The sequence below is a fragment of the Pocillopora damicornis genome, chromosome 5, assembly GCF_964200805.1.
Source record: "Pocillopora damicornis chromosome 5, jaPocDami1.2, whole genome shotgun sequence".
NCBI lineage: Eukaryota > Metazoa > Cnidaria > Anthozoa > Scleractinia > Pocilloporidae > Pocillopora > Pocillopora damicornis.
In genome coordinates this window covers 5,114,670-5,128,118 of record NC_142674.1, presented here as the reverse complement: position 1 = coordinate 5,128,118, position 13,449 = coordinate 5,114,670, and the positions used below count along the sequence as shown (strand labels likewise).

At 40.1% G+C, this 13,449-nt stretch overlaps 3 protein-coding genes across 3 annotated transcripts in view; all 3 read left to right on the top strand.

Moving 5' to 3' along the window:
* Positions 1 to 13,449, top strand: part of LOC113678272 (uncharacterized) — a 135,645-nt gene that overhangs the window by 29,059 nt on the left and 93,137 nt on the right. The window lies entirely within an intron of this gene.
* Positions 1 to 13,449, top strand: part of LOC113685007 (E3 ubiquitin-protein ligase TRIM45-like) — a 78,816-nt gene that overhangs the window by 42,275 nt on the left and 23,092 nt on the right. The window lies entirely within an intron of this gene.
* Positions 4,343 to 8,348, top strand: LOC113675661 (E3 ubiquitin-protein ligase TRIM45). Its single transcript, XM_027192260.2, has one exon. The coding sequence runs from the start codon at positions 4,853 to 4,855 to the stop codon at positions 7,127 to 7,129; it is 2,277 nt and encodes a 758-aa protein (XP_027048061.2). The 5' UTR covers positions 4,343 to 4,852; the 3' UTR covers positions 7,130 to 8,348.

Here is a 13,449-nt window from a genome sequence, read left to right as displayed (position 1 = left end):
AAGACTTTATCTGAACTCCCTACTGAAAGCTGATAGACCTGTCAATCTTGTAATATTTCTTTAATTGTTAGTTCAGCCAGAAGTGGTGAAAGTTGGGCTGGCGATGTTTTTAATTCCTCAAGTACCCTTTTAATAGTTATTCCCCTGAGGCCAGTCGTTTATTTTAGCAGGGGGGAGAGAACTGTCAATTTTCCAAAGTCCCCCTTAATACTCTGTTGGCGAGAGCTAATTCCCACCACTATATCCCCCCCCCCCCACCGTCGATTAATAACAACCACACCCTAAGTTAGATTTTTCATCGATTTTCCCTTTCCCAAAGTTAATTTCCCAGAATGTGCTGCTTCTATTACTTTCCGTTTAAGGAGGTAAAAGTATAGCCTCTACCTTTCAATTAGCCTTCCTAAGTTTGCTATGGGAGGAGATGGTAAGGGAATAAATTGCGCATGGGTGGTTTGTGTTGCACAAAAACGGTGCAAGCTGCAAGGAAAAAGCAAAGTGCCCATAGAAATAATGGGCTTTTAGATTCTATGCCATTCACAGACTTTGCATTTTATCCTTAAGCACCGTTCAGAGCGTTAGAAAAGGAAAGAGCCGCGGGGTATTTAGAGAACATGAACTCTATTCAAACAGCTATGAACAGAGGGCGAGACCACACCAGCTTCACCCTCTGTTAGGTTGTCACAGTCACTCTTGAAAAGAGAAAAGCTTAGTTAAGAAGGTGACTCCTTCATCTCCTTTCAATCGAGTCCCTTTTTTTCAGCCATGATCCCTTCCCCCCATTCTCCCACTCCGTTCACATTTGTTGAACCGGAAGGCAGATGTTTGACAGTTGCATGGTCACAAGAATGAAGGGAAAATAGTGTGGCTGAGGAGAATTGCAGCCGAGCGTTTTTTTTTCCTTTTGGGCGAAGTCCGTCGCGCAAGTCGAAAAAAAACTAGTAAGAGCTACCAAAAAAAAAAAAAAAGATAAAGATGTTCACGCGCCGCTCTGAGCCCTCGGAGTGAGCACTAACATTAATTTTTTTCTTCACTGATGTTTTTCGACTCGCGCAACGGATTTTGCCGAAAAGTGGGGACTGCCCGTAATCTAGTGCTGTATCGCCGGTTACGCTAAATAAAATCCTGTAGTTTGGTTTAAAATGTTCATACAGGTTTGAACTACTTTGAACTCCGTTTACTCAAATATAAAAGAGCAGAGACCAATTTTTAAAAAAGAGTTAATTGCTGGTTTTCAGTGTCACGCCATTCAAAATAGATCAAAATAAAAAATAAAAACCGTTCAATCGATTTAGTCTAGAATCTGGAAATAGAAAGAAGCTAGATATGTAAAGACTCTCGCCAAGATTCAGGTCACAGCAATTTTTCTTACGGAAGATATGAGGAGAAACGTTTTTCCCAAATTTATAGAGATTTGTATGGAGCCGCCATGCTGGTGCCCACCTAGATGGGCACCAACATGGCGGCCGGAAACCAGCAGAAACATCTGTCACTGAGTTTTGCTACAAAAGCGTGAATTTATCTCTCTAAGAACTCATAAACGTAACAATAATACTTTATTCTAATACAAGAACTGTTCAGATAGCTGAATTTCCCTAAATAAGTCACCTTTTAAACCAACATAACAGCTCTCTCGCTCGTCATGTAAAGGCCACGTCACGCAAAAGCTTAGAAATTCAAGAGTAGTCTATCACTAAACCAAGAACCCATTTGGAGTGAAAATTTGTCTGAATATTAGTTTTTAGCTGCTCTAATACATCATGAAAGTAAAATCTCAGGAGGATCAATAGTTCTGAAGTCTGAAATTTAGTGACGTCACGTGAAAACCAGCAATTATTCACACGTTGACCGAACGCTAACAATGTGATATTCGTTACGTTTTGTTCACCTTTTTCGTCACGAGACAGAATCATTTGCTAGATTTTAGCAGTTTAAACTGTTTAGAGTATCAATCTGTGTATTCTAAAAGTTCTGTCCGACTATCTTTTCTTTTCAAATGGTTCAAATCTAAGATTTTTGACGCTACTAACTGAGAACAGTTGGGGTCAGTCAAGGTCGGAGTTTGCTGAACAGACTAATTTGCATAATCTGCTGTCACGCTAGGAAAACAAAAATTTGAGGTCACTACGGCGAAGGAAATTAGGAAGGAAAGTGCAGGATGTTTTTATATTTCTATGCTTTCGGAAATCTTATCAGAGGAAATCAGCCAAAGTTTTTATTGGTCTAGTCTGGAATTGAGAAATATCACCTAAGAAAGAAAGAGTACTTTTGACCAATTTCAGAAAGCTTTCTAAAGGCCCGTTTAAACGATTTCAACATTTGACAAACATTCATTCAACAAAAGGGCCTTCTGCAGCTTTGAATATTGAGAGCTCTCAATAATCCTCGGTCCTCAATCCTCAATCCTCGAGAACGAGGTATCGAGGTATCGAGGGCCTCAGTTTTAGTGTTTACTTATGCTAATCAGAAAATCAGCCTCGAAACTGCTGTGTTCAGAGTGTACAGAGAAGGTTTACGAAGAGAGTGGATTGAAAATACCTTTCCACAAGTTCCCAGAAGACAGAGATCTGTTCACAAAATGGATAGTCGCGATACGGAGAGATGTCGGATGAGATGGGAAATATCTGCTTCCACGCAGTCCTTCACTCTGAGAGAGAAGAAACCCCATGAGTTGCGAGGCCATAACAACCATTGTTTTCAAACCATAAATCCGAAAGATTTCTTACCGTTTGCAAAGTTGCGCTTTTGTGGAGGATCCTTTGCAGTTATCACCTCGACATTGCAGCAAAAACTTCAATTCTGAATTTTTCAATCGACTGGGATCTTAGTTTTTAAGTGAAGACGATATTCCTGGAAATTCCATAAATGGAAGAGATCCCAGCAGTTTTGAGGCATGATTTTCTTATTACCATAACTAAAAACTAAAATCGTGGCCCTCAATGCCTACCCTACTCTCCCTAATCCACGATCCACACCAAATGCGGCACACAAACGAATCAAAATAGGTTATAACCTTTAAGCTAGTTTCCGTTCTCAGAAGAAAACAGATTTTACCTTTCCGTTTATCTCTCGTGACAGCACATGATAACCAGACATTTGTTAGTCGGGCGACCGACTACCGGTTTACCCTCGGGTTTCTCCACAAACCCCAGTCACGTGCAATGGGGAATACCACAGACACGTAATAGAGGCGCAACCTTCTTTGCACCATGTCGAACATGCTGGATTTGTCGAATATCTTTTTTAGCGAATGGTGTCATCTTTTCTACGCTCAAGCATACAGACCCACACACCGTTCGCAGTAGACCCACTCTAAAAGATGGCTTGTGTAATGAGCGTATATTTTGAAACGGGTCGTTCCGCGAACTCAAAATAGCAAAAGAATCAAATGATTTAGCGAAGGTCTCACTAGAATCTATAAAAGCGGGAATCTTCAAAAGCGGGAATCTTTAAAAGCGGGAATCTTTAAAACGGAAAATCTTAAAAAGCGGGAATTTTTAAAACGGGGCATCTCTAAAAGCGGGAATCTTCAAAATGGGGAATCTTTGAAAGCGGGAATCTTTAAAAACGTAATAATTTTTTTGGCAGATGGTAGTGTCACTCGATTATCATTTCTTTTATAAGCCGGAAAGATAAGTCAGTTATCAGCCCTGCAAGCAGTCATGATTGAATACTCTGATCTACATCGTTTTCCGATATTATCTTCAGGGTTCAAAATAACAACCGGCTGCCGTTTTTAAAGCTTTATGGAAACGTAAACAAGTAAAAAGTTTCGAAATTTGAAACGTGCTACCGGGAGTATTTTTGTTTACAGTATTCAGCTTTTACGTATTCGTTCAAGCGTGAAACATGCAAGTTTGTGTCCATACCGACAATTTACCGTGTTTACGTTCCTGCACGTACATATTACTTTTAATCAAGATTTACTTTCCGCCAAATCCTGTTTAATGTCGTTTGTATAGCCTTCTCACGCGTCCAAATTAAAGTCGGTGCTTGACAGTACGGATTTCCCATAACTGTAAATGAAAAAGCGCGACTGTTTGTTTAGACAAAGTTAAATATATCACGCTTGACCAAACACCGCAAAATTGACCCGTTCTGATCTGAATACGCTTTGTTAGAAAGGGACTGAGGTGCTCATCATAGCTTTTAGAGGTTAAAAAGGGCGGGTTTAGTACCCCTTGGGCTGTTCAGCCTCAAAAGGTCCACAGCAGCAGCCTCTGTGATACCTGTCAGGGTATTGCACCAAAAATATGTGACAGTGTGTTGTTGTAGAATTGGTGCCTCTCACGAGTGAAAAAAATTTTACATCACGCCCACAAACCAGGACCATGGTAACTCTGTATTTCTTTTAGAACCACTGCGCACCGTGAATGGTCAACACTTGTAACAGCGCGTCTACCTGTAGCCCGACTTACGATCTTAGATCGTCTTCATTATTGTTACTTTCTCAAACTTTCTTAGAAACATTGAAATCCAAAACTGAAGCTATCAAATGGCGCTCTGGAGAACACGAGATCTCTTCAGAAGAGATCCGATTCGCTGCTTTTAATAGAATACTGCCTATTACTCGTGTGGTGTCAAACAAGTTTATCGGAATCCCAAACTCACTAAACGCCGGTAAATGTAGCGACGATAAAATGAGGTTGATGGTTTATTTCCAAACCATCGTAGATTGTTGTTTTTCGTGTTACAGTGGCTACTGCGACTCATTCGGTCACGCTATGAAATCGATTCTATTATGCAGTCATGGAGAATGTAGACAATAGCTGGATAAAATTGCAAAGTAAAACTGTCAATCTCTGCGCGAAGATCACGCGATCCTACAGAGACCTGATTCGCTGCTTTAAATAGAATGCTAATCCAAGTTCAGTTTCTCGGAATCTCAAACAAATCAGGTCTGTGTTTCTCTCAGCAATTCGTGATGGAGTCACTTCTAAAAAACCTCAAAGAGCACGTAACATGTTCGATTTGTTTGGATACTTATACCAAACCAAAGACCATTGCTTGTCTTCATACGTTCTGCTGTGAATGCTTGGAGAGACATGCACTAACGAGACAAAAACAAGGGTTTTATCCATGCCCCGAGTGTCAGGCACAAATTGGCATCCCTGAAGGAAAGCGTTTTGATAATCTACCAAGCAGTTTTCTGCACAACAGTTTGTTGAGTCTTCTCGCCGTTCAAAGCAGCGGCGAGGGAAATGAAATCAGCTGTAGTACATGCCAAAAGAAGAGCGCTGAGATCAACTACTGCTTTGATTGCGAGAAGTTTATGTGCCCAGACTGTGTGAAAGCACACGAAGTGTTTCGAGAAACTTTGTTTCAAGGACACAAAGTCACACCAGTGCGACAGTTTCAAGCCACAGACTACGAGGCGTTGTTGAAACGGCAGTCATTTTGCTCCGTTAAGTATCACGAGAAAGAAGTGACAAAGTTTTTCTGTGTGGGCTGTCAAAGCTGCGTGTGTCAGGTTTGCATCGCCACTGATCACAAGAGCCACGATGTTGTTCCGCTTAAAAAGGCAGCGGACGATGAAAAAGCAAACATCATTACCAGAGCAAAGCTGGTCAAAGAGATGAAGGAGGTCTACCGAGGCGTTATTCGTGAATTTGAGAAAACGGAACATGAGTTGGAAACGAACATTACCACAGCTAAACGCCAAGTTTCCCAGGCAACCGAACAGATGATGGGAAAGCTTCGCCAACTACAACGTGAAGCCATTACTGCCCTAGAGAAGAGTCACGTGTCAAGGATTGAGAAATTACATTCTGGAAAAGCATCGGTTGTCTCTTTCGAAAAACAACTTGACCAAGCATTTGAGTTCAGTAACAACCTGGTTCAAAGAAGCTCAAGTTCAGACATAATGCAAAACAAGAAAAATGTGGAAGAACGAATCGAAGACCTCATCAAGACCCCAATGCCAGCACTTCCGGTTAGCTCGTTTGTAGAATTTGTGACGACATGTGAACCAGAGAGTTTGAGTCTAGGATTTACGAAATTCAGCAAAACAGATGTGCAAGGATCGACCGTGGAAGGACTGGATCAGAATTTCCAAGCTGGTGTAGAGGCAGAGCTACTAATTTGTCTCAAATCAAGCGAAGGAGAAATCAGAAACACTCAGCACACAGATCGTGTTGAAATACACGTAAACCCTGCTGATCAGGTGAGGAGCTTGGTGACGAGTGAAAAAGAAGATGGAAATTTCCAAGCAAAATTTGTAGCGAAAGTACCAGGTACTTATAAAATAGAATTAAAGATAAATGGACAGAAACTTGCCAAGAGTCCATTTTCCATTCTGGTCAAAGCACGAGAGTTAAATATTGTAGGCAAGTTGGATATACATGGAGAAATGCTCCAAGGTCCAACCGGCATTGCAGTGAACAGTAAAGGTGTTATTGCTGTGGCTGATCATAAAGGTTATTGTATCCTGGTATTTAATGGGACAGGAAAGTTTGTGCGAAAAATTGGTTCTTATGGAGATGAGGATGGACAATTAAAGAATCCAGCTGACGTCACGTTCCTAAAGGATGACGAGATTCTGGTGGCAGAAGAATATAATCACCGAATACAGCAGTTGAATGTACAGACAGGGAACTTTGTGAAAAGCTTTGGAAAAAAGGGAAGTGGAGAAGGAGAGTTTATGAATCCTACAAGTGTTTGTATCACAAGTGATGGACGTTTTATTGTTGCAATGGATTTTAATAATTGCAGAATTCAGGTGTTTACAATGGATGGTGAACCTGTGTTTAAGTTTGGAGACAGTGGCCCAGAAAGGCTGGATCATCCCATCGACTGCGTTTGTTACGAGGAAAAGTTCATTGTAACTGACCGCGATAATAACTGTGTGAAAGTGTTTGATGAGAGAGGACAGTTTTTGTACAAGTTTGGAGAAAAAGGAAACGGTGATGGACAGATGAATGAGCCGTATGGCTTATGGGTTGACAAACATAATAACGTTTTCTTTTGTGATGTGGGAAATAATCGAGTTCAACAGTTTACATTGGAAGGAACTTTCACTGGAAAGACAAGTTCAAATATTCAGTTTGGACGGCCGTGGAGTGTCACCCCAATGCTAGATGATCGGATTGTGGTCACAGACTACATAAAGGAAGAAGTTTACATTCTGAAATGAATGCCCATTTTTGAAAGTAACTATCAATTCTTCGTAAGCAAACCTTTTGCGAATATCTGTAAGTTTTATTGTTTTATTAATTTACGGAAAACTGTGACATGTCACGTGTCACAAGAGAACTTGAAAGAAAATGGCTAGAATCAGCAACTTGCCTTCTAATTTTTCAAGGACAGTTTCAAAGAATTGTTGATTCATCACTTCAGAAATGTGATTGTGTGAGCTTTTATTAAATTATAGTAATAGGACTGAGTGGAGTCCAATTCGGTCTATAATCATACGAGTGATTGACAAAATCAGACGACTACGAACGGGGAGTCCCATTTGTCAATCACTAGTTTAAAAAAGAAACTAGACATCGGTTATACGTTTTCATGAAAAGACAACGGTACAGTCGCCGAAATGCGCGACAACAGCGCTTGCATATGACACGCATTGTCCATTTACACAGGCATGACATGTCAACTGTTCTATTCAATTGTCCAGTTACAAGCATGACATCTGCACTGTCCAATTGGTGCTCAAATCGAGCTGGTGATAACCAATCACATGCAGGAATTTTGTTATAGTTTTGACAGACCACAAAATCGATTTCAAACGAGATTAAGCTTTGTAACCGCTCAAAGATTTAGGAGTATTATTAAGGCAAAAAAAAAAAACACATTTCTGCAAAATAAATGTACAGAGGCATTGATTAACGTAAATTGTTGATGATAAATTTTACTTATCAACTTTACATTTTTCCAGCATGTAGTAGACTTTTCCATGAGCATATTTTGGTAGAGTTTTGGTTAAGTTAAATAATAGTAATTCTCTCATCAAATGAAGCATACCTTTGTATCAAATTTTTAAATTAACACATTGATAGCAGCTTGCATGATTAAGCTGTAAACAATTCAACAATTTCGTAGTGCTTCGTTACTTTTGGAGGAATAACATTTAAATTGTTATTAGAAACCGTCTAAAGACTGAGGAGTGTTTTGAATGCATCAAGTTTGCATTTCTATTTAGGTATTTTATGCATGCAGGAGTTTTCATGAATAAGTTCCTTTAAGTATTATGAAAGTGTCGATTGATTGAATGAATTACAGATATTACAGGATATTTTCCACTGTATTCATGAACTGTTCTAAAGTGCTTATCCTTTAAGTTTCTATAGCATTGACCATCGATAAAACAAATATCTTATTGACAGCATTGTGAATAAATTTACTTGTTTGATGTGTGTTACTGTGCAACAAGAATGGCTGCATGAGTAATAGATTAATTATCTTTTTGCTGTCCTAAAAACTCTTCTTTGGATGAAGAAGGGTATTTAGGATTATTTTTGACTTTGCCAGATTGCATCAGTTGAAAGCTAAGATGTAAAGTTCACAAGAACCCCTTCTGCCTTACTTGGTTCAGTTTAAGAGCCAAGTTAACCAAGATGTTGTATTGCACATTTTGATTGTTCAGAGACAGAGCAAATCAGATGAAGTAACAGGGAGGACTGGAGAGGCTGATGGTTTGGGAGGCATTCCAGCTACACAGCCTCCCCTCGCCACACCCCTAGAAAGAAGACATATTCCTCTACAACTGAGCATGACACTGGAGTAAATTGTGGGCCAGGTGGGTGTGCATACACAGTCTTTTGTTGTGGAAACATTTCTGAACAAGGAATTATTTTAGAAACCAAGAGCCCTGGGGTTGGGGACGGGGGATACACTCCTGTTAATGATCCCATCACGCTGTTATTCATCGGTGAGAATACTTGGGGTTGAAGGGGACCCATGTTAGGGAGAAAGGAGCGAAAGGGTGTGGCCTGATGAAAAGTTTACACCTATCAGCTAATAAACAATATCCATTTAAAAACATCCTTCCTTTAGCCTGGATCAGGTGCCGGGGGAGGGGGAGGGGGAGGGGGAGGGGGGGGGGAGGGAGGGAAAAGATGGTGGGGAAGCACTATAGTTGCTCTTTCTCCCTTCCCCCTCCCCCTAGAAAAAGGAATACCTGGTCGCGAGATGAGGTTCATTTCTGAAACAGCAATTAGCTATCAAGTCCATGGCTCCCGTCGGGAAAAAGGTCATGAACAGTCTTATATGAGTTTTATGTTGTACAGAAACGAGTCAAAGATTTCGTGCAGCGTGGAGATTTATTAGCTTACGCCTAAACTCAATGATATTTGAGTTTTTTACGATATTTTTTGGTGTAGGGAAGAGAGTGTCATATTCATTGAGCCACTTTTTTGTTTGGAACAAAGTCTGACCAGGACTGAGAATAAACTACGAGAGTGCCTGGATAACCAACAGAAAATAACTCTACAGATAAGACCTAACGAGTAGTGTAATACAGCATCAGTATCTAGAGACTCAATTATTAGTCATGTTCAGAATTATTTTAAGACTAATTTTTGTATGGTAATATTGTAAACTATAAAAGAAATTTTCAATTGAGTGTCGAAAGTAGTCATGGATATAGTCATGGGTATTAGTTTACCTTGACTGTAGTCTGTTATTGGTTTAGAGAGCCTATGCTGCCCTCTTGACCAATCAAGTACGTGCCTCATCATGATCGAGTGTTGGAATAGGGCCATTCGTATATTTCCAGCGCTTCAGGCTCTTTGCTAGTTTTTCTTTTGAGTTATCTCTGGCCTTTTGCTATATTTCCTTTTTTAGAGCAGTTTCCAACTGAGTATCGAAGGTGATGCTGTATTGCTTTGGTTCTGCTTTACTTCTTTGTGTGTTTGGTCCACAGAAACTCAGAAAGACTCGCGTCACAATCTTAACCAATCTTATGTAAAACTAAGACCAAACACGACCTGATCACTCGCGTTTTCCCGCACTTTAAGGGGGTTGGCTGTTTCTACTCTGAGTTCTCATTGGCTAATAATCATGGAAACCTTTTTTCTGATTGGCAGTTGTGATTACCTTGGTTTTGGTTTTTCGATACTGAATTGAAAAGTGCTCGATGATTGGCAGTTGTGATCACTTTGGATTGGGTTGTAGGACACTCAGTTGAAATGCGCTTTTTGAGAGTACAGTGTTTTATATCTGTGAGTAAATATCACATAAAGTTACTAAGTCAATGGCAGAACTACAAGTAGATTAATAAAATATTTTTACCTACCTTTGCTGTATGTTTGGAATGAGAACTTGTTTTACATTTAGTCGGAGGTTAAAGTAGCTTTTCTATTAGCTGATTTTATTTGCTGGTGTTCTCTGTATTCAATGTTCTTATGTGTTTTAAAATTGTTTTTCGTTTAAATACGTATTCAGTAACTTTAGACCTAGACTAAACAGAACGTTATTTGTCCGCTGGTGGATACTGGTCTCACAAAAGAGAGATGTTGTCGACACTCGAGGATAAATTTGTATCAACCCACGGCCATGTAATGCCTTCTCGGGGTTGTCAAAAAGATTTTTTGTAACAGCCGTCAATTCAGTGTCAATACCACGTTTTATTCGATCCGATCAACTACGCTTTGCACACTGTTCGAATACAATGCTGTATGATAAATCCTTTCAAACAAGTAAGTGTCCTTTTCCGTAACCTTGAAAAGTGCTAAAATATCCGTAATGGTTCCGTAGTGTTCTTTTTCTTCGATGTAAGTCTAGTTAAACGATCCTCATCCGAAAAATAAAAGCGAAAATAACAAGCGATGAAAACACACGTGCGCTGAGATTTAACGTAGTGTCGAATGGCAAAATCTCGGCAGAGACTAGGCCTAGTGCTTAGGGAACCTACCATTTACATTTAGAGTAACTGAACTGTGATACAAAGAAGGCCGCATAAAAAAGTTTTATTTACACCACTGTCATGCTTCCATGCCCGTTACCGGATTAATGTAACAAATCTGCCCTCTATGTAGAAAGGGCTTATCTAGAAATGTTACATATTATCTTTTTCAAACTTTCAAATGCCGAACAACAACAGCATTAGGGGGCAAAATGTCTTGTTTGGTGCATACACTGTCCGAACTGACTGGTTTCCGAAACGCAGAATGATTCAGAATGAATTGGGTTCCCTTGGGGAAGGAACAAGCGACAGGAGCCTGTATCACCGAGTGAAGTACTATGGTATGGGTACGTGATAGAGAGGTAGGGGTAGTAAAGATGGAGATAGGGCCACTTGACCCAGAAAAAGGGGTGCAGGGTACTAGACAGAGAGGTAAATACTCTGGGAAAATTTTTAAGGGGGCGGTGTGGGTTTAGATCATAGAAATATGCAGAAATAAACAACAACAACAACAACACCTGATGCCTCTTTCGCCTCCTTAGCAGATAACAATTTGTCGGTAACTCTTAAGTAGGATCCTGATCAAAGCCTAGTCTTGTATAACTGATTTTGGACGAAGACTATCATCTTTCTGCCGAGGGTCAAAAAGAAATTTTCGCCGTAGGGGTAGGGCCATCTTCATAGATTAAAGTTCAGGGACCTGTTTCTTGAAAGTACCGGTAACCAGGAGCCCATAAGTAATGAGCTCCCGCGGTAACTTAGTGGGCCCAAAACGATATGTTAAAGTTATTATTTAAAGAATAGAGAAGCAGGTTCAGATACTCTAACCAGTCCATTTTCTATCTTTTGCTGATAGTTTTAGTTTCGATTTTTCAAACTTTTGAGAAGCCCATCAAAATTGCTTAACAGGTCTCTTAAGTTACCAGGACATTTGAGAAGAAGTCCCCCACTCCTTACACTTCTTAAACTTGTCAATAAGACAAACAAACCCATTTTGTAATACTTGTTCCTACAATCAAGTTAGTACCAGACTGCGACAAAAAAGACCAAGTGTCAAGACTTTATCTGAACTCCTTACTGAATGCTGATAGACCTGTCAATCTTGTAATATTTCTTTAATTGTTAGTTCACCCAGAAGTGGTGAAAGTTGGGCTGGCGATGTTTTTAATTCCTCAGGTACCCTTTTAATAGTTATTCCCCTGAGGCCAGTCGTTTAGCAGGGGGGAGGGGACTGTCAATTTTCCACAGTCCCCCTTAATACTCTGTTGGCGAGAGCTAATTCCCACCACCATATCCCCCACCCCCCCCCCCACCGTCGATTAATAACAACCACACCCTAAGTTAGATTTTTCATCGATTTTCCCTTTCCCAAAGTTAATTTCCCAGAATGTGCTGCTTTTATTACTTTCCGTTTAAGGAGGTAAAAGTATAGCCTCTACCTTTCAATTAGCCTTCCTAAGTTTGCTATGGGAGTAGATGGTAAGGGAATAAATTGCGCATGGGTGGTTTGAGTTGCAAGGAAAAAGCAAAGTGCCCATAGAAATAATGGGCTTTTAGATTCCATGCCATTCACAGACTTTGCATTTTATCCTTAAGCACCGTTCAGAGCGTTAGAAAAGGAAAGAGCCGCGGGGTATTTAGAGAACATGAACTCTATTCAAACAGCTATGAACAGAGGGCGAGACCACACCAGCTTCACCCTCTGTTAGGTTGTCACAGTCACTCTTGAAAAGAGAAAAGCTTAGTTAAGAAGGTGACTCCTTCATCTCCTTTCAATTGAGTCCCTTCTTTTCAGCCATGATCCCTTCCCCCCATTCTCCCACTCCGTTCACATTTGTTGAACCGGAAGGCAGATGTTTGACAGTTGCATGGTCACAAGAATGAAAGTGAAAATAGTGTGGCTGAGGAGAATTGCAGCCGAGCGTTTTTTTTTTCCTTTTGGGCAAAGTTCGTCGCGCAAGTCGAAAAAAAACTAGTAAGAGCTACAAAAAAAAAAAAAAAAAGATAAAGATGTACATGCGCCGCTCTGAGCCCTCGGAGTGAGCACTAACATTAATTTTTTCTTCACTGATGTTTTTCGACTCGCGCGACGGATTTTGCCGAAAAGTGGGGACTGCCCGTAATCTAGTGCTGTATCGCCGGTTACGCTAAATAAAATCCTGTAGTTTGGTTTAAAATGTTCATACAGGTTTGAACTAGTTTGAACTCTGTTAACTCAAATATAAAAGAGCAGACACCAATTTTTAAAAAAGAGTTAATTATTCACACGTTGACCGAACGCTAACAATGTGATGTTCGTTACGTTTTGTTCACCTTTTTCGTCACGAGACAGAATCATTTGCTAGATTTTAGCAGTTTAAACTGTTTAGAGTATCAATCTGTGTATTCTAAAAGTTCTGTCCGACTATCTTTTCTTTTCAAATGGTTCAAATCTAAGATTTTTGACGCTACTAACTGAGAACAGTTGGGGTCAGTCAAGGTCGGAGACTAGTTTGCATAATCTGCTGTCACGCTAGGAAAACAAAAATTTGAAGTCACTACGGCGAAGGAAATTAGGAAGGAAAGTGCAGGATGTTTTTATATTTCTATGCTTTCGGACATCTTATCAG

Bases quoted from the DNA above. Each gene is read 5' to 3' on its own strand.
- LOC113675661 (XM_027192260.2), top strand. From the start codon at position 4,853: ATGCTAATCCAAGTTCAGTTTCTCGGAATCTCAAACAAATCAGGTCTG.